Here is a 22516-nt window from a genome sequence, read left to right on the forward strand (position 1 = left end):
CGACCGCATCAACTCCTATAATTCATAGCCCAGTGATGTTATTTATGATCAGATATAGTGCAAAATGAGTTAGTTATTCCGATGGCGATGAGGCAATCAAGTTCCCATCATTTTATGATGACGATTACAATGCTATGCTACAGTCCAGAATGTCAAAACACACTCTTATAAGGCATCCACAATAGGCGCCCAGCGACCGCCCAGCCGAGCGCCGGCGCTGGGCGGTTCGCTGGGCGATCTATTGCAGCCGCCCAGCGGGCGATTGGAGAGAGAAAGCGCGCAGCGCTGGGCGGTGCGCTGAACGGTCCGTTCGGCGCTATTGCAGCGCCCGGATCGCCCAGCGCACCGCCTAGCGTGAAAAAAATAATTTTTTTTTTCGAAACACTATATATACGCGCTTTGTTCGTCATTTTCATTTGCACCACTTGTTTTAACGAGTACTCTCTCTATCATGTACGCATGTATTATCATGCACAACATGATTGTCGAAGATGAAGGTGGCGAACTGACCAATTGGGTCAACGACGATAATGAAGCCGGTCCAAGCCACGGCGTGGCCGCCCCCAACGTACGGAGTGGGGTACCTCACGATGAAGCCGGCCTCTTACAAGCACACGCCGACATGCGCCAAACGGCGGCTCATATTCGACTCCAAAAGGATTTAATTGAAGAGTTATGGGCACGGAGGATTGACCGCCGTTAGTTTTTTTTAATTATGTAATTTTTTTTAATTAATGTACTTTTTATATTTTATTAATATTAGTGAATTTTCTCGTTTTTGTGTCGTAAATTTAATTCCGTATATTGTGTGATTTTTAATTATTTCATTTTGTATATATTTGTTAATAATGATGTGGATAGTATGTGGCTGGGCTATGGCTGGGCTATTGCTGGGCTATTTGCTTGTTTTGATGATGTGGCAGGAGGATTTTTAGTGCTGATGATGTGGCAGTGGCTGGGCTATGGCTGGGCTATTGCTGGGCTATTTCTATCGTGGATGGCCTAAAAGCCAATACTTTCATTTGACGTTTACAAAGCATTGCTGGAAAGTTTACATTTGGGTGTTTGAAAATGATGACGATTAGAGTTACAAGTCGTATATTTATTGCTGTGCAGACTGTTGAAGTATTCAAATACGTACTAATACTGGAGAAGTAACACATGGCACAAATCCGATGAAATTCCCAGTAATTCCTACACTAAAATGTCAAAATCCCAATACTCATTGTCCGAAGCCAAAAAGGAAAATTAAAATAAAATAAAAACAACAAAAGCATGGCACTAAAATTACACAAATATACATACATTTATAATTGAGGTGGGTGGGGAACCACCAACCCCATTACTAAACACCACCATCAATTATTATGTTAAAATTGGACGCCTCCATATATGTTTTGCTCATTCAAGGATGACCCTCATGTGAGCTCATCAAACTCACAAATGAAATAAAAAGCCAAAAATCCATGTAATTGATCATTTTTATCGACAAATAATATCCTCTTGTTGTGGGTTGATTTGAGCCACCAAATTGGGGCATTTACTCAAAAGTGTTAATTGTGCAATTATTTGGTTAATGAGAAAAACCACCAAATCTCAACGATCATTGGCTAGGTTTATACAATGATCGATGTGCATGTATAATCGACTTACAAAGTCAATTACTTGTGTGTTTGAATTACTGAATGTCTATCATGTTTATACTTTTCGGTCTATCAGCACGGGGGGACAAAGCACTACCAGCCTACCACCACTACATGTCTCTACCATTAATTTACTTTGAGAAAGATATTAAAATTTATGGTTAATGATGCCATGAAAATGATAATCATAACTGATTTTAAGCCACTCCTCATTTTAAGAAGGAGATAATCAAAATATAACTAGATAATGGAGTATAAATTTAATTTACTATAAGAGTAATTTAAACCAATAACCTAATGACGGATACACATATATGCAATGCACGTACATCATACTATTGTTTAAACCAATTATACAGATAACAACTGTATGGAAACAAAGTTAATTGAAGCAATGTTGACTATAAATGTAATCGTACAACAAGAAGATTCCAATTATATCACGAATTTCTCCAACAAGATATAGCTACAATTAAGTATTTCACGAAGAAGACAGTGATCCCACCAAATGCGGCGCCACTATTAAATCAATCTTTCTATTAAATTGCTATAAATTTTGTCCAAATTTTAATAATTGATCATTCTAATAATGAGAGTTAGCGATAGGTAACGTGATGCGCATGAATGGAATACTAATTATATATTATGAATAATATTAGAAATATTATAATAAATTTACCCTGCATGTATAAACTATAAAATTATACTATAACAATGTCAATATTTATATATAATATATGTATAATCAATTAAATCTATCACAAATAATATCGCATATTAAAAATTAAAGGAATAATTTTATTTTTAATCTAAAATGTTGGCCAATTATAATTTTCCTACGTCGTTATATAAACATTGTAAATATTTCAGTCCGAAAAAAGGTAGTACTCTCATTTTAGCATGTATGCCAAATATATCCACTTTTTATTTATAGTAATTATCTTTATAAAGTTGACATAGACCCTTCACCCTACTCACTTTAATAGTAATTTTTTTAATAATAATCAATATAAATTTTAATTTGATATTCATTATCCACATCCCTTTCATGCTACTCGCACTTTTCTTTTTCGGTATGTCTACACTATTTCTCAACTTTAAGTAAGAACTATGATATTTAATTAAGATATTAGAGTTAATTAAGTATTCTCTTATTAAATTTAAAATATTAATTTAATTACACTAATCACTCAATTCTTAATTTATGAACCAAAAAGAAAAATGTAGTAGCATGAGACGGTCTACAAGATAATTGTTATTAATAAATTAATCATTAATATGATATTAATATTAATAAATTACTCAAATATCAAAAACTTAGTATTGTAGTATAAAAAATATTATTACTAGCTACACTAGCTATCATAATTATAGTTATTTTGATAGTTTTATCTAAAAATTCAAACCGTTTCAAAATAAGGCAATTAATAACCGCAGATGACGAGAGTATATATTCATTTTAGCTCTTCGAGATCATTTAATATAGGTTAAAGTCGCATACGTAAAACTTTTCTTTATTCCGAGTAGTAAAATTTTAATACCTTCCAACTAATGGATTTGTAAGACTATGCAAATATTCTATTAATAAGTCATATAGTGATTACTGACCCCAAATACTCATCCACGTTATATTGATTCCGGGCACCATTTACTATTCCTAATTTCCAGCTTGATAATAATGGTTGTTCACGATGTTTTTAGTCCAATTTTTTGTCGATTAGCGTGTAAACCGAAATAAAACAATCCTTAGCATATCATATCATTTCAACGTATCTTTGTAAAAATATATAATTAATTCAACATAATAAAAAATAAAGTAGACATCTTAACAAAAACTGGTGAGTTCACACACCAAATTCATGCGTATAAATTGAGTGCCTGAAAAAACCAACATCCAACAGCATCAATTATCGGAAATCTCAGTCGTTATCTTGCATGATCATTAGTTTATACTAATAGAGAATCAGAGATGCAAAACAATGATGGTATGAATGGGGAGGAAAACAAGTCTTCGTTTGGACTGAAACAAGAGGTGAAGCATTTGGTTTCCGTGAGGCGGCCGGCGAGGAAACTCGACCGGGCCAAGACCGTCGCTTCGCGGGCCCTCACGGGGCTCAAGTTCATCAGCAAGACCGGTGGCACGTGGGACCGCGTCGAGGAGCGCTTCAACAAACTCAAATCCGATGATGGAATGTTGTCACGCGACGACTTTGGCAAATGCATTGGTATAATTATTGAAGTTATAGTAGTCTGAGCTTAATTAATACTAATATAAATAAATTCTTATGTTTTATTTTATGTGTGTATAGGAATGAAGGAGTCGTCTACGTTCGACGGCGAGCTCTTCGACGTGCTTGCCCGGAAGTGGGATATCTCCAGCAATTCCATCAACAAAGAACAGCTCAAAATTTTCTGGGAACAGATTGCTGACCCAACTTTCGATGGCGGCCTTCAAATTTTTTTTGAAATGTAAACATTACTCTTACACTCGATCTCATTTCCAACCTATATATGTATGTATTATAAATTAATGCAATTTGAATTCTGAATCCAGGGTTGATAAAAATGGAGATGGAAGAATTACTGAAGATGAAATCCGGGAGGTATTATATGATATAATTATATGAACTGTATGTTGTTTGGAAAAACAATACAGTAATATAATGTGCAGTCGCTGATCCTAATAAGTTGTCATGTAGATTACAAGCCTGAGTGCTAAAGCAAACAAGCTGTCAGTCAACAAAAAAGAGGAAGATAGTTATGCAAAAGTAATTATGGAAGAATTAGACCCCAACAAGCTTGGGTACATCATGGTACAACTCAACTCAACCAATCTAACTATTAATCTCAACCTAAAATCAAATTAATTAATAATCGATACATAGATACAAGACTTGGAGAAGCTCCTACAGCCGGAGGACTTGGACGCGGACTACAGCCGGAATCTGAGCAAGCTGCCGAGTGAGATCCGCAGGCCGCCAACGAAAATCGAGGTGCTCATCAAGCGGTTCTACAGAGGCGCTGCGTATTTTTTGGACGGAAATTGGCGGAGGGTGTGGGTGCTGGCGCTGTGGATTGGAGTTATGGCGGCGCTTTTCGCCTACAAATATGTGCAGTACAAAAACAAGGCGGCTTTCGAGGTGATGGGGCACTGCGTTTGTATGGCCAAAGGCGCGGCCGAGACGCTCAAGCTCAACATGGCGCTGGTTCTGCTCCCCATGTGCCGGAACACCATCACGTGGCTCAGGAACAGGACTAGCTTAGGCGCGGTTCTTCCCTTTGATGACAATATCAATTTCCATATGGTATCTTGTTTTTCTATTTTATGCCGTCCACTAACATTACTCTTTATGTATTTATAATAAGTTTTTCTTCTTTGAGGTGTAGGTCTGATTTTCCCCTGATAAAACTTTACTTAAATTAAACCTATGTCGTCCACAACTAAACTATTTTTTTTACAGATTTAATTAGTACTATTGTTAGATAGGGTTCTAGTTCCAATCAAATAAATAATATTTGATTGAAATATTGGATTTATAGATTGTTGCCACGGCGATCGGAATAGGAGTTGGAATACACGGGATAAGCCATCTGGCGTGCGATTTTCCGCGACTCATGCATGCGAGCCCGGAGGAGTACAAGAAGATGGCACCGTACTTTGGAGATGATCAGCCAAAGAGTTATTGGCATTATGTGAGAGGGCATGAGGGTGTGACAGGGATAGTGATGGTGGTTTTGATGGCTATAGCATTCACACTTGCATCACCATTTTTTAGAAGGAACAAAGTGCATCTACCAAAGCCTTTGGACAAGCTTGCAGGGTTCAATGCCTTCTGGTATTCACACCACATGTTCATCATTGTCTATACCCTTCTCATTCTTCATGGAATCAACCTATATATGACCCATGAATGGTACAACAAAACTGTGAGTTCTCACTCTCCTATTTAGAGTTTAAAGTGATATTTTTTTGATTGAGTTATCTGATTATATGTGTGTTGTGTGTAGACTTGGATGTATGTTGCCATTCCTATCACAATTTATGTTGGAGAAAGATTGATAAGAGCCTTCAGATCCAGCGTCAAGCCAGTCAAGACCCTTAGGGTAAATAAATATTGCACCAAAATAAACCATAATAAATGTTACTATAATTGTTTTTTGTACAGTATTCATGTGCTTGTTTTAATTAATTTCATGGATGAAGGTGGCATTCTACCCAGGAAAAGTGTTAGCACTGCACATGAAGCCTCATAAAGAAACATTCAGATATAAAAGTGGACAGTATATTTTTGTCAACTGTTCAGCTGTTTCTCCATTTGAATGGTATGTGTCTCCATATTTTTTTATATTATTATTATGAAATGTAAAAAAGTAGTATGATAGATTAACATGTCATGAATATGGGATCATCTAGATGCTTTTAAAGTATATGTATTGTTAATGATCAAACTCAAACTTTGTATCTTAGACTTAGTAGAGGTGTATATTATAGACTACCTACCATGAATTGACAGGTAATTGTATGTGTAACAACCAGTTTGACAAACTGCATATAATTAATGTTGTCTTATTTATAATAATTGGATTACTTAAATAATTGCAGGCACCCTTTTTCAATAACTTCAGCTCCTAGAGAAGATTATTTAAGTGTTCACATTCGGATGCCGGTGACTGGACCAAAAAAATTCAGGAAGTATTCAGCTCAAAGGTAAATTCATATATATGCTCATTTTGATAAATGTTATCCACTCTTAAATTTTACTTGAGATTCTATTTCATTACTCTATTTGTTACTGTTTTTTACTCCCTCCGTTCCATAGTACTGGAGGCGTTTTTTTCCGGCACGGAGATTAAGAAAAATTGTGTTAGATGAGTTAAGTAAAGAGAGAATAAAGTGGAAAATGAAAAGGTAGAGAGATGAAGAGAGAATAAAGTAAGAGATAGTAAAGTAAGTGTGGAGAAATGTGTTGACTTTTACTAAAAAAAGAAATGACTTTATTATTATGGAACGTACCAAAATAGCAAAATGACTTTATTATTATGGAACGGAGGGAGTAGTATTTTAAAGTTTTTTTATTTTATTTGAGAGTTGACTATACACACTCGATTATGATGTGTAGTTTTATCCTAGTGCTTGGCTTTTGTCTTGTTTGGATGAGGAGTCTAACAATTTCCTTTTTATATAAAGTGAATTTTTCTTTAAAAAAGTGAACTTTGAGAACCAAAAATTATATCAAATTTCTGATAAATTAGTATTAGTTACCATTACAAAATATAATTAGTATTAGTTACCATTACAAAATATATCAAGAAGTGATATTCATGAGCCAACGAACTGATATTGAGTCAGGAACTGATATTCACGAGTCAGCAAACTGATATGAATATTTTGTGAATCCAACTGATATTAATGTATTTGTAAAATGATATAGTACTCCTAGTTCAGTATTCGAACATTATCTGAAATCAACAATCTCCTATATATATATATATACTCTTAGCCTACCGTTTTACAAAGTATTTTTATACTTAATTTATCTAGTAATGTCTTATTGTTTGTTTAGAATTAAAAATGCGTGGCTTATTAATTGTAATAGTATTATGTTTTTTTTGTTCCTTGTAAGGTACCTCGGCCGCCACTTACAGAAAAAAGTGGACATCAGTCAACCAAGTTTATTGATGTAGAAAATAATCATAAGTAAGTCGGACTTTTCCTCAACCCATTCTAAAACAATTGTGTTCATGGATTAATAGCACAAATCACAAAACAATCATCATACATTGGTACTAAATGTCTCAATCCCACAGTATACCAAAAATACTAATCAACGGTCCTTACGGAGCACCAACACAAGACTACAAAAAATACGAAACTGTGGTACTAATAGGGCTGGGGATCGGCGCAACCCCAATGATCAGCGTGGTGAAGGACATCGCCACCAATATAAAAGCCATGGAGGATGAAGAGAACGCGATCGAGGAGGGAAGCCATGGCAGTGATAAACATGATCAATTCAAGACGAAAAAGGCTTACTTCTATTGGGTGACTAAAGAGCAGGGTACGTTCGATTGGTTCAAAGGCGTGATGAATGAGGTTGTCGAAATGGACCATAACCGAGTCATAGAAATGCACAATTACTGCACAAATGTGTATGAAGAAGGGAATGCTCGTTCCCTCCTAATTTCTAAGCTTCAATCAATCATCCTTGCTAAAAGTGGAATCGATATTGTGGCTGGGACAAGGGTCAAGTCACACTTTGGTAGGCCTAATTGGGACACAGTCTTCCAAACAATTTCAACGAATCATCCTGGTTCTAAAGTTGGTGAGTTCATATACTATTGTTTTTGTTAATGTAAGTGAACTCATAAATCATTATTTAATTACTTGATTGATTAAGAAAATTGTTGTTGGCCATTTTTGCAGGAGTGTTTTATTGTGGGGCACCAGCAACGATGAGAGATCTGAAAAAGGCAACTAAAATTTCTCACCCAAACCCAGCCAAATTTGTACTCCACAAAGAAAACTTTTAACATTATAATCGAAAAGTTCGGTTGTAAATTTGTAATGTTATTTTCAAGATCCAATTTTAATCGTACTGATGATTTTTAAATATTTGTGTTGTAATAAATGTTAGCATCTGTAATTAAAATACTAGTATTTCGTTATTGGTAGGCCGTAATGCTTTTAAATTGCTTATACTCTTTCATCGCAACAATCAAGTTTATAAATCAATTAAAAATATCCACTCAATTTAAACTTCAAGACCCAAATAGATACAATCAAGCCTAATGGACCTTCAAAAGGTGGCTTCTTGAAATTGGGCCTTGGTCCATTCAAGTTGATATTAATCGTTTACTTTTTAGTTCTATTCTTATTTTATTTATTACAAAAATAATTTAATATTCTTTTTTAGTTCTATTCTTATTTTATCTGTTGAAGGATGATTATTTTTTTCACTTCAATCTTGGTGGGTTAAAATCATGATTGATGAAGGTATGGAGTATAATTTGTAGACACGTCTTGAAATATCCTACATTTAAAATTCTCACTATATTAGTAAGTAGGAGTTGTAAATAATTAAGTCTTTGGAATTTTTGATTAAATAAATGTCTATTATGTTTCCAAGCTATTTGGGAGTGGTTCATTAGCTTGTCAGGTAATATGTTTCCAAATTAGCCTTCATTATATTCTTCCTTCTTTTTCCGATGCTTTCCTCTCTGTTTTTTTCTTGTTTATCAAACAAAAATGATGAAAAGAACATATGATTGCTGCAGCACAGCTACCGTACACTTTAGAAATTTATTGTAATTTTTTACATTAAATCAGCAAACCAATTATCGAATGCTAAAACTAAACAGCATATTATTTGACTATATCCTTTAGTCTGACTGGTGTCGTATTTATATTCAATGATGAATGACTCGGTCACAACAGCAATTTTTTGATCCAGAGTTAATAAAATCACAACTAGTTTACGCGTGTGATTAGTATTATATGAAACGTGAAATGCACAATATTAATATGTGAAAATAATAAATCATAAAGTAATAGATAAACCATGTTGATTAGGTTGACTGTTTAATTATGCTAGCAATTTGTAATTTTTAAAATTTAAATAAACAAATACATTTCCACAGTTTTAAATTCATGGTATGACACAGTAGGTTTTGAGACTAATTACTTTATTTTATTAAAATAATTAGTACATGACATTATTTAATTAATGCCTTATTATATTTAATTGGATTCACCTAAATTATACTGCTACATAACATCAAATTAAAAATAGTTATTTGAATACTATTTGAAATACATAACATCAAATTAAAGACCAAATAACAAAATTACAACAACTAAATTAGTTTTTATTCTAATACCTATTTTTATAAATATATTTCGATCTAATACCTCATTACTCTTAATTTTGATTCCTCAACATTTATGATTGTTTTCATATTTCAAACAACATAGGAGTATCAGATTTTTCTAATTTGATTGCATATTATTAATTTTTGGTTTGTTTGATTTATTACAAATCTATCGGAATAACAAATTGAATTAAATAAATATAATAAATATATATTACATTAATTTTTTTATAATAATATTATTATTTTATTAAATTTTAACCCCAACTAATTTGTATTTCTGGTTCCGTTCCTGATTTGATCATAACTCAGTTTTTAATATATAAATTAAGATATACAATACAAATGTTTGAAAAAAAATTAAAAAAAACGATCAGGAATAAGCCAAAATTTGCAGGTCACATTACCAAAAAAAATTAATTTAAAAATAGCAACAAATTAAAATAATTGGGCAGGCTGGCAAATTGCAACGATTAAACCTAATTAGAGCTTACGAATATTGAAATGCAACTACCAATTTTTGAATAAATCCGATACTGTTTCCTAGTAATATAACCCAATTGCATCATCCCTGCCCTTGCCACGTAATAGACAAAATGCTAGACAATACGACGTCGTGGTAGTAGGTAACAACGACGACGTTGATCGGCCGTTCAAGGAGACCCTATCCTCCGTCAGTTCTCATGTTAGGTTGATCCTACGTGGAAAATATCACATCTTTCATCATAATACCTTACCTACATTTACACCAACCATATGGTTACGTCAACTCATATGGTTTCTCTCAAAAAATATCATCAATTGGGCTATGATTCAAATGTACACATGGAACTAACAAAGTTTAATATGAATTAAATTTTATAACATGAAATTTGATTATGCAACTAGTAGAAATATTGTTTCGAATTAATAAAATACAATTTGTTTGCGATTTTGATAAATTCAACTAGAATTGATGGTCTCGCTTGATGGCTTCTCCATTGACAAAGTATTACTACTATTACTAGTTTTTGCTTGTCAATCATATTTGACCAATCAACCCTTTCATTTATTCCAATTTTCCCATCAAGTTTCTGTTTGATGTTATTATTGTACAAACATTCGGTGGATAATATTTACATAAAATTACTAGCACTATTGCTCACCCGAAATATGCAAATATGTGCATCGCAAAATATTTTTATGTTGAATTGACTACTACTATTTTTTTGTAGTTAGAGGACACTTAGCCTCTACCAGTAGCTTTCTTTTAGTTGGATGAAATGAAACTATAGCCTCCACCAATAGCTTTTTTACAATGAAAAAACAAATTCTGTGGAATAATTGTCAAAATGTGATTATATTCTGTATTTAGAATTTAATACTAATCTTTGTGATTAGGGGGGGTCTTAGATCACAGGGTAGACTTTGTCAACCATAGAAGATATAAATTATACTCCATTAAGCAAACTATATATTTGATGTGTTCTATCTAAATGTTTTACTCAGACACAAACTCTTAATTACGTTTCAATTATGCATTCATTCACTCTACAAATGAAATCACCTTAAAAGATCAAATAGTCTCTTCTTCTCATAGTAGTAAGACATAATATAAAAGCATGTCCAATACAAAAAATCTGAAAATTTATTGTAAATCAAAGCTATTTTGAAGGATTAGCCTTTTTTCATAATCCAATTATAGAAAGAGTGGATTCAAGACTATTCACCAATGCCCACTCAACTCTTCTCACCAACCACACTGAAAAGAAAACCAAATTCCCAAATTTACCCCTGAGCAACACAAATTCCCCATCAAGTCCCTATCTCACCAACTTTGAGCAAGATAGTATATTATATATCCCTCAAATCCCAACTCTCATTTTCAGGTTCAACTCTACAACACAACAAAAGTTGATACCAACATTTCCCCTCCGATTCCACACATGGATACCGCAGCAAGAAAAGATGACGTCATTTTCCGATCGAAACTCCCCGACATCTACATTCCCAAGCACCTTCCTCTGCATTCCTACTGCTTCCAGAACATTTCCAAGTACCGAACCAAGCCCTGCCTGATCAACGGCGGCTCCGGCGACGTCTACACCTACGAGGAGGTGGAGGCCCTCTCCCGAAGAGCCGGCGCCGGGCTCAGCCGCCTCGGACTCCGCCACGGCGACACCGTCATGATCCTCCTCCCCAACTCGCCGGAGTTCGTCTTCGCCTTCCTCGGCGCCTCCTACATCGGCGCCGTCTCGACAATGGCAAATCCCTATTTTACCCCTGCCGAGGTCGTCAAGCAGGCGAAGGCCTCCGACGCTAAGCTAATCATAACGCAGGCGTGCCACGTCGCCAAAGTTAACGGCTACGCTAAGGATAACGGCGTTAGGGTTGTGCTGGTGGACTCGCCGCCGCCGGAGGCCTCGCCGGCCGATTATCTGCAATTCTCGGAGCTGATTGCCGCGGATGAGAGTGAATTGCCGGCGGTGGATTTCAGCCCCGACGATGTGGTGGCGCTGCCGTACTCCTCCGGCACGACGGGGCTGCCCAAGGGGGTGATGCTCACGCACAAGGGGCTCGTCACGAGCGTCGCGCAGCAGGTCGACGGCGAGAATCCGAATCTGTATATTCACAGCGACGACGTGATGATCTGCGTGTTGCCGTTCTTCCACATTTACTCGCTGAATTCGATCCTGCTGTGCGGGCTCCGCGCCGGCGCCGCGATTTTGGTGATGCAGAAATTCGAAATTGAGCCGTTTCTGGAGCTGATTCAGAAGTATAAGGTGACGATCGGGCCGTTCGTGCCGCCGATTGTTCTGGCGATCGTGAAGAGTCCAGTGGTGGATAAGTACGACCTTTCGTCGGTGAGGACGGTGATGTCGGGGGCGGCGCCGCTGGGGAAGGAGCTCGAGGAGGCGGTGAGGGATAAGTTTCCTAATGCCAAGCTTGGACAGGTAAGCAACCAAATACAGTAAAAATATAATGTTACAAATTTTATTCCTGTGTTTTGCACTTGCGCATTATTTTTATTCTTTATATAGTGACGCTCTGAAATTGATGTGACTAACTAAATTTAGAGAGAAACATTAAAAACATATGGTTTCAAATCATGCCGCATTATTAATTTAATGCGATTTATGTCCATGTTCTGATGTTGAATACTCTACAGCAAATGGTTTATTTGTTTCTCACCCATTATCATTTAAAGAATATGTATAGTAGTGGATCCAAATTAATTGTAACATACACGTCGATAGTGCACCAAATTAGTGTATTGAGTGGCTCATTTTCCTACCTAAGAAAGAAACGTATACCTTCAAATAATCAGTTTATTGCTCAATATAAAAATGAATTTTAGAGAGTCCAAAATCTCACTCAATTACACACGGAATCTTTTTTAAGCAAGCCTAATAGATACGATATGTTGTAATCGACACGTGACAAAAAGTTTGCCCCACCAATAATTTAATTTTCAGGAAATATGATAGTAGTAATAGAAAAGTTGCCTAACACTTTTTTATCGATCAAAATTCGTGAGACAATATTTAGCTAATAAGGACCCGTTTTATAGAGTGAGTGGGTTATAGCAAGAGGATTAACATAGGATAAAATTTTCGGGCCAAATGTAGGATTTATGTAGGATAAAATAAACCCACAAGAGGATAAAATAAACCCACAAATTTTGTGGGTCACATTAACTAAGCCCAATAGTGAAAACGGGCACTATTCACGCGGGCCTGGCGGGCCGCCGCAATTTTTTTCGGGCCTTGGATTGCATTTATCCAGGCTGAAAATTTGTATCAAACATTGGATTGTGGTGGGTCCCACCAACCTTAACCTTGGTTTATCACCTATAAAACGGGTCCTAATTGTATAATTATGGATTGACTTGTGACAAGTAACAATATTTAAAATATTTGGAGTTTCATTAAATGATGACATGTGCTGCAGGGTTATGGAATGACGGAAGCCGGACCGGTGCTAGCGATGTGTTTGGCATTTGCGAAAGAGTCATTTGAGATAAAATCTGGTGCATGCGGGACCGTGGTAAGAAATGCTGAGATGAAAATCGTTGACACGGAAAGTGGTGCTTCGTTAGGGCGCAACCAACCTGGTGAAATTTGCATCCGTGGTGATCAAATCATGAAAGGTACAAATTTCCATTCTTGGTGAAATTATTTCACTCATATTTGAATTACACTCAATTTCAGAATAAGACAAGTCTAAATAATTTGTGTATTAATATGAACACACTGCCGTGAAATTAAATTTTAATCTAGAGGTCGCAGTTTTATTTTCAATAAAATTTAATCTCCAAGGTTTTAAGTAGTTGAGGGTGTTTTTGTAAAATGGAATTAGTAACATCACCAACACATCATTACATATGTCATCATGACGCATAGAATAAAGTTGGTGGTAGTTATGTTATTGTGAGGACACATACCCATGAAAATCACTATCCCACGCTATATGTACCGTTTATTTTTGCTTGTTCAAAATATTGATGTTCCAAAACAAAAATATTTCGTCGCAATAATTATAAGTATTTAATATGCAATAAATAAATTTATTGTTGCAGGTTATTTGAATGATGCAGAGGCAACAGAGAGAACAATTGACAAACAAGGATGGCTACACACAGGAGACATAGGGTTCATTGATGAAGAAGATGAGCTTTTTATTATTGATCGTCTTAAGGAGATAATCAAGTACAAAGGCTACCAAGTTGCCCCTGCCGAGATTGAAGCCCTCCTCCTCAACCATCCCAACATCTCCGACGCCGCTGTTGTCTCGTAAGTCCCGCTCGATAAATTGGTGATCCTGACTCTCTATTATTGATATAAAATAATGAATGTATTTAAATCTAAGGTAATTATATTGTGCAGAATGAAAGATGAACAAGCAGGAGAAGTGCCAGTTGCCTTTGTTGTTAAATCAAATGGATCAACAATTACTGAGGATGAGATCAAGCAATTCATATCCAAACAGGTTGGATATTTTTATTTTATTTTATTTACACTTTATTAGTAATTCTTTTTAAATTAATAATGGAATTTTAATATAATGAAAATTATTGGGTTTTGCAGGTTATTTTCTACAAGAGAATTAACCGAGTATTTTTCATTGACGCCATCCCCAAAAATCCATCTGGAAAAATATTGAGAAAGGATTTGAAGGCAATATTAGCAGCAACTACACCTTCTCCAAACTGATAAAGCTGCAAGTATTTGAAGCCATATTAACAAAAAAAAACAAGTTCTTGTATTATTTTGTGATATGATGGGGTTTTCAAGACACACAAATGTTGGTGTGGTGTTGCAATATTAAATCTATTATTTGTTGATTAAACTTTTAAACTTCATCATTTTTTTCAAATGTGTATTAAGAGAAAAGGGAAAGACAAACCTGTCGCTGAAATCTGAATTGCAAGCTCTGGTAGGATAATCATGTTGACTATTGATTATTATTAGAGATTATTAATCATAAGTAACTACAATTATAATTACGGCGAATGCACTGCCGTCTGCCTAAAATAAAGAAACTTTTCGGTGGAGTAGTACTTCTAATTTAGTACTACTAATTAATTTCATTGAGCACCAGAATACTATTCTGTACTAGAGTTGTGGTCAAATAAAAAATTAGAATGTCTGTATAGGACTATAGGCAGATACCATTTTTAGGCATTCAAATATTGATGTATACATATGATTAAAAGGGTATTTTATGTTGAGATTTTTTAGCTTGATTGAGAATTGAGATTGATTTTCAGTCACTCATGCACAACATTTTTAAAATGTCAACTCGAGGGTATTATCGTCAATAGCTTGCACATCAAATACCAATAGCATGCACATCAAATGTCAACAACTTATAATTATATGTATATAGTTGACATGAATTGTATATGTAATTGACATTATACGTGTGTAGTTGACATGAATTGTACACGTAGTTGACATGGATTGTACACATAGTTGATATTATACGTGTGTAGTTGACATGAATTGTATATGTAGTTGACAAAAAAAATTTAAAAATTTAAAAAAAAATTACAAAAAATTAAAATCAAAAAAAATATTTATTGAATAAAATGTACCATGAAATTACCATTATGCCCTTTCATAATTAATTAATCTAAAAATAATTTTCATGCGGTAAATTCTGGACCACTCATTTAATAAAAATGAGTAACTAATAATGCATATCAATTCTCAATTAGGCTAAAAAATCTCAATTGATCATAACCCTATGATTAAATAGCTGTATGGCCGCACTAGTATACTACTTTGGTACTGTAATAGCAATGATATTATTAGGCTCTTTGATTGAGATTGAGATTGAGATTGAGATTGAGAATATTTTACAGTTTGTAGAGTAGCAAATTACATATATGGGCAGGCTCTTAATTTGTTGTCTAGAATTGGGATTTGATTTAGGAATTACACCCAACCGGCCAACCCAAAATGATGCATCCTCCTAGAAACATGTGCCCTATATCTGTTTACATAGGAATTCCATTTTCAGGTAGAAAATTCATCCTTATTGCCTTATTAGGTGCTAGTCAAATTAACACAACCATAAATAAATGGCAAATTCACGTATATATGAAACGTGGGTGTGAATTAGCAACGTTTTTCCGAAACAACTGCAATCGTGAGTGATTATATAATTGAATAATTATCATATTCGAAGCTATTAATGAATAAGGATATCGTGTACGAGGTACTGCAATCGTGAGTGATTATATAATTGAATAATTATCATATTCGAAGCTATTAATGAATAAGGATATCGTGTACGAGGTAATTTAATGTGATTGAAAAAAAAATATTCATTTCATTTTTTTGTCATTTTAGTACGTTGGTGGAGTTATTATTATTTTTAGTAAAAGTCAACATTTCTTCTTCAGCTTATTTTACTCTCTTTCACTTTATTCTCTATCATTTTTTATTTCATTCTTTATACACTTAACTCATCTAACACAAATTATCTTAAATCACGTATCAAAAATGATGGGGTACGTACTAAACAAGCCCAATAGCAGTGGCGGCCCATCAGCCCAAAGCCCAAGGAAGAGTATCAGTTCGGCATTACCAAGAGTTCGGCCCTAGCCTACAGCTCGGTAAAAGCCGACCAATCAGTTCGGCATTACCAAAGAGTTCGGCCCCAGCCTACAGCTCGGTAAAAGCCGACCAATCAAGCTCTACTCTCAGATCGGCAAAAGCTGCTCGGCAATAGTTCAGCAGTTCGGTCTCAGTATTCGACCGAACTGGGAGATAGTGGACTCATGCAGACCCTCCACGACCTCCACTACACGATCTATTTAGTGGTGGACCCATGCAGGATCTCATGACCTCCACGACATCCACGATCTAATTAGTGATGATGTAAGCCACGACCTAATTAGTGATGATGTAAGCCACGACCTAGCTAGTGGTGATGCAAGCCACGATCTTAGTTCAATGTATAAATAGAACTTAGATCATAGAGAAGAGAGAGCTCTCTAGACATCAAATATCATATAGCAAGTCTGTATTTGTAAGCTGGTAAACCAGATCAAGCAATACAATCTTGCCCTCCTTTCTTCCCGTGGATGTAGATTTACCTCAGTAAATCGAACCACGTAATCCCTTGTGTCGTGATCTATATTTTCTTTTACCTGCATTTACTACTATCAAAAATTCGCCCAACCATCACTGGCGCCGTCTGTGGGAACATGAGAACCAAATTTGTGATAAAGCGAGTTTTTGATCCTCTTCCACCAAAAAAATGCATACCAGATCACGTAACACCCATAATACCGTTCGTGGTAACCATGAGGAGCTAGTCCAGCCCGCAGGTCTGGAAACGGCCCCCCCCCCCCCCCTCGGAATAGAAAAATTTTAACTTTTCCAGTTCTCACGGAGAAGTGAACAAACCGCTCAAAAGACTATGCGACGAGTCTTCCGCAGAGCCCGATTTGAACGAGGCTGTCAAGTTGTTTTGGCCGAGAAGCAGAAGATTCTTAATTTTTTCCCTGCAAAAGGGCCAAACAGCCGGAGACGAAGACGGTGGGATTCTCCCATCCTCATACCAGAAATTGAAAGTCACTACCCGGCAAGTAGTGCCGTGTCTATCCCAGGAAGAAGAATCCTCAATCCTCCCGACATGTTCCTGTTGCCTCCTCGGTACCCGGAATCACAAGGAGAACTCCATCTCCTTCCATACCGAAGAAGTGTCTGGAGTTCGCCATGCTACGGAGCATTGAAGACTCCGTGTGCTCGGACGATATCACTCGAACCTCCCTGCCCAACAGAACTTACCCGAACTCCGTCGATGACTTACGACGGGTTAGTGAATCCTTCATGACTTCCCTGGACGCTATCAGTATATACAATTCTGTTGGCGAGAAATGCCTAAGGAATCTCTCGATTGAAGGACGCCGGGAAAGAACGATGTCGTACCGAGAAGCCCAGCGCCGCAATGATTTCACAACTTGTTGGCAAGCCGAGCTCTCCAGCGCATTGTTCCTCCGGAGTACATGATATTCTCCACAGTTCGTCAACTCGTTCCTGAACTTCAGAGATGGTCATTCCCCGCGCCTGCTGATGAAATCCTCATACGCAGTCCTCTCAACGACGGCAGTATTCAGCTCGCTCCAGATCTTTCTTTTCGGACTCTAAGTCCTTATTGTCGGCCTCCAGCTTCACTAAACAAGCCAAGAGTTCGTCATTCTTCATCTGGTCAGCTATGGCTTTTTTTCTCAGCTTCGTCTAAAGCGGAAGAGTACAGCCGCTTCCAGTGAAGTACCTCCAGCTCTTAAGAGTTAAGAATACACAAGCAGCCTATGTCAGTTCGGCATTTCAGTTTACTGAGCAGGTAGTAAACAACAACAGGAGTATAAAAGAGAGTACGAAAAGCTATACGAAGACACAAGTGCAGAAAGAAGAATTTTTTCATTCATAAGAAAAAAAATTTTACACAAGGAGGGCTTCAAGGCCATTTTACAACAAGGAAGAAACTAAACTAAGAGAGGAGACGAAATCATACTCCGCCAGCTTCGTCTCCGGCTCCTCGGTGAGGTTCAGCTTCCTTCTCCTTGTCTGCCTCAGCTTCAGCCTCGGCTCCCTGCTCCCCAGCCTGCTCGTGCCCCATCACCGATCAGCAGCACCTCTTGCTCGGCCTGCTGTCTCCGGTCTGCAGATCAAGCTGCTCGGTCTCACCCTCTCCGTGGAAAATTGGAGCGGGTGAAACTGGCCCTAAGGAGGCAAAGATAGCCTCCATATTCTCGCCCGGTCAGCTCGGCAACTACGAACTCGGTCAGCAGAAAGCAGGACTGAGGACGAAGCAAGCTCCTCAAGGAGCGGCAGACTCTGGAGACGAGTGCTATCTCTCGGCCGTACAGCGGCAGAACGACTTCGGGCCCTGCTCGGCATTATCGGTCATCAGTTTCAGCAGATCACCGACAAAGGCCGAAAATTGATTGCTCAGAAAGAGTTTCTCCGCGAAAGCACGGAGAACCTCCCCTTGGGCAACCACGGCGGCAGCATCCCTCGTTTCGTCTGCTCTCGCTGGATGACGAGCTGGTTTTTGGCAAACTGGTTCATCTGGGCCGAGATCCTAGCAGCTCTGGCCTTCTCAAAGTCTGCCTTAGCCTGTTCGGCCTGGTGACGAGCAGCCGCCAACTTCCTCTGCATCTCAGCATAATCGTTGGACGCTTGGAGAGTTCAACGGCGACGAGCTTGGAGAGCATATCGTTCCTCTGAAAATGGAAAAAGGAAAAAGTCAACCGAGGGGCCACAAAAAATACAGGAAAAAAGCAAGGCCAGAAATCAAGAAGAGAATTCACCTCGGCGAAGTCCGTGGGCCATAAAATGGCTCACAGATATGTTCCGAAGGAGGCGCCAAGACCACGTCTTTCTCTGGCGCTCTTGGGGGCTTCTGGGTCTTTCCCTTCCCCTTTGCCGAAGTGGACTCCGGCTTTTTTGGATCCGAAGAAGAGGTCTTTTTGCCTCTTCGGATTCTTCTCGGCATCAGGCGCCGAGCTGGTAGCCTTCTGTTTCTCCGACTCCTTAAGCTCGGAGGATTTCGGCTAATCTTGTTCAGCAAGTTCACTGCCAAAAAGCAGAAAACAAGGTTAGTTTTCGTCGTCAAGGCAGTAATGCATAAAAAAGAATTCCTCACCCTCAGTCTCTTCGTCCGAAGACGAGGAGTCGAACACGAAGTCGCCTTGACGAGCTCAGACTCCAGGTACTGCTTCCTAATCATAGGAATCTTATTGAGCTCGCCCTCGAGCTCGTCCAACGGTTCTAACCGAGGATGAGGAATCACGGACTTCGGCCCTCTCCAGGGAAAGCCGGAGCCGCTGTCCTATTATAAGAAAAAGAAGTGATGTTGCCACTTTGGGCCACTTGGTTTTGCAGAAGGCCCTAAAGGGCTGTAAAGGGATCAAGTAAAACCAAGATCCCTTCCATAAACTGGAAGAAATTAAGGATTGCCCTCAGAGACAGATCCTTATCTAGCCTACGCAGTTCGGCAGCAAAGGCCGATAAGTGCCTCCAAGAGTTCGGAGTCACCTGACCTAAAGGGAGTTGAAAAAATCTAGCAGCTCTACAAAGGCAGGGGGAAGAGGGAAACGAAGCCCGCATTCCAAGCCGGCTTCATAAACGGTGCGTAACCCTCCGGCGGCGAGTCAGCCCTATGAAGGTCGTCGGGAATCGCAACCTTCCCCCAGGAAAAAAATTTTTTCGTGTAAGGAGATCACAGTATCCTTACTCAAGATGCTGTGAAAATACTCTACGGTCTTCTCCCCGGATTCTTTCCGGCTAGAAGACCCCTTATCCCCTTTCCTACCGCTACCTGACTCAGAAGAAGAAGAAGAAGACATGGTTCTTACTCTTTGAAAGTCTGAAGAAATTCTGAAGAAATTCTCGAAAGCGGAAGGAAATTTTTACGCAAAAGAGAGAGATTGCAGAAGAAGCAATAGCAAAAGTGTTCAACTGATGAAGAAGGACGTATTTATCAGATTCGGAGAAGATTTCAAAATCATCGCACCGTTTCGAATCCCACCTTTTCAGGATTCAACGGCGGATTTTACTGTCGCATTTAATGCAGTCACGCGCAAGCACGTCCCCTGACGTCAGCCTTCCCCGTACCTTTTATCCAGAATGCCGAAGTGACTCCTTCGCCGAAGTGATTCACTTCGCTTTTCGGGGGGGGGGGTAGTGATGGGGTACGTACTAAACAAGCCCAATAGCAGTGGCGGCCCATCAGCCCAAAGCCAAAGGAAGAGTATCAGTTCGGCATTACCAAAGAGTTCGGCCCTAGCCTACAGCTCGGTAAAAGCCGACCAATCAGTTCGGCATTACCAAAGAGTTCGGCCCCAGCCTACAGCTCGGTAAAAGCCGACCAATCAAGCTCTACTCTCAGATCGGCAAAAGCTGCTCGGCAAGGAATGCAGTTCGGTCTCAGTATTCGACCGAACTGGGAGATAGTGGACTCATGCAGACCCTCCACGGTAAAAGCCGACCAATCAGTTCGGCATTACCAAAGAGTTCGGCCCCAGCCTACAGCTCGGTAAAAGCCGACCAATCAAGCTCTACTCTCAGATCGGCAAAAGCTGCTCGGCAATAGTTCAGCAGTTCGGTCTCAGTATTCGACCGAACTGGGAGATAGTGGACTCATGCAGACCCTCCACGACCTCCACTACACGATCTATTTAGTGGTGGACCCATGCAGGATCTCATGACCTCCACGACATCCACGATCTAATTAGTGATGATGTAAGCCACGACCTAATTAGTGATGATGTAAGCCACGACTTAGCTAGTGGTGATGCAACCACGATCTTAGTTCAATGTATAAATAGAACTTAGATCATAGAGAAGAGAGAGCTCTCTAGACATCAAATTCATATAGCAAGTCTGTATTTGTAAGCTGGTAAACCAGATCAAGCATACAATCTTGCCCTCCTTTCTTCCGTGGATGTAGATTTACCTCAGTAAATCGAACCACGTAATCCCTTGTGTCGTGATCTATATTTCTTTACCTGCATTTACTACGGAAAGCTACTAGCCTATTGATAAACGGGAAAACTACTGCCTATTCCAGAAAATGGACTTAATTTGAAGTGGATAACTTTTCTAGTTTATAAAAGATTTTTTTTGTATAATATGTGTGGGAAAGAGTATATAATTATGACCGTTCTCCTTTACGAAGAAAACCGACTTCTCTCTAAAATCACGCGATTTTTCTTCTCCATTAAATCTATCTCAAAACTACGCTCCTAATTCATAGTGATTAATATCCTATCACCACAAATCTCTCTAAATCCCCGCTTACATACACAATTAGTGCCAATAACTGCTAAGTCCTTTGGAATTAAGCATCTCAGTGTTTCCATACAACAAAACGAACACTTTAATTTCATTCTCAACACAAGAGATAGAAATGGAATCCGAACAGATCGCCCTCGCCTGCACCGACGAATACATCGCTTCAATCGTCATCAACACCTCCGAAAATCCCCAATCCAACGAAGAATCCCTACTTTCCGACGACGATTTCGCCCAAGAACTGCAGCTCCAGGAACTCATAATCTCTTCCCACCTCAACCTGTTGGAAGTGATAACAAAGTCGATCAAGCCACTGCATACCAAGTTGATCAAGCTGCTGCCAACAAAGTTGATCAAGCCGCTTCATGGCAAGTTGATCAAGCTGCTGCTAACAGAGTTGATCAAGCAGCTACATACCAAGTTGATCAAGCTGCTGCTAACAAAGCTGAGATTACTAACCATGATGATCAGTGTATGGTAACAAAGCAACATGCACGTGATAAACAAGTCATCAACCTCACGCGTGCCAAGCTCGTGGTTGTACCAGAAGACACAACTAAGATCGTGGACCACTTGTGTACCACTTGGAGAGACGTGTTGATCAAAGGGTTAAAGAAGAAAGTACTTGACCGTAGTTTGTTATGATTAAGCTTAGTTTGTTATGATTAAGCTCTTTAAACTCGCTTTAGCTTGTACGATGTTTTATTAGAG

At 38.2% G+C, this 22516-nt stretch overlaps 1 protein-coding gene and 1 pseudogene across 1 annotated transcript; both read left to right on the plus strand.

The window, feature by feature from the left end:
• The first annotated feature begins 3528 nt into the window (after positions 1–3528).
• Positions 3529–8214, plus strand: LOC121753396 (annotated as a pseudogene).
• Positions 8215–11364: 3150 nt separating this feature from the next.
• Positions 11365–14840, plus strand: LOC121750221 (4-coumarate--CoA ligase-like). The gene is made up of 5 exons (XM_042144715.1): positions 11365–12445; positions 13443–13641; positions 14071–14284; positions 14378–14480; positions 14579–14840. The coding sequence occupies exons 1-5, from the start codon at positions 11438–11440 to the stop codon at positions 14702–14704; spliced, it is 1650 nt and encodes a 549-aa protein (XP_042000649.1). The 5' UTR covers positions 11365–11437; the 3' UTR covers positions 14705–14840.
• The last annotated feature ends 7676 nt before the right edge of the window (positions 14841–22516 follow it).

Source organism: Salvia splendens, chromosome 10, assembly GCF_004379255.2.
Source record: "Salvia splendens isolate huo1 chromosome 10, SspV2, whole genome shotgun sequence".
Classification (NCBI taxonomy): domain Eukaryota; kingdom Viridiplantae; phylum Streptophyta; class Magnoliopsida; order Lamiales; family Lamiaceae; genus Salvia; species Salvia splendens.

Excerpts from the sequence above, each read along its gene's own strand:
- LOC121750221 (XM_042144715.1), top strand. The coding sequence starts at position 11,438 with ATGGATACCGCAGCAAGAAAAGATGACGTCATTTTCCGATCGAAACTC. Across the intron at positions 13,642-14,070 it reads TGGTGATCAAATCATGAAAG|GTTATTTGAATGATGCAGAG; the intron begins GTACAAATTTCC and ends TTATTGTTGCAG. Across the intron at positions 14,285-14,377 it reads TCCGACGCCGCTGTTGTCTC|AATGAAAGATGAACAAGCAG; the intron begins GTAAGTCCCGCT and ends TATATTGTGCAG.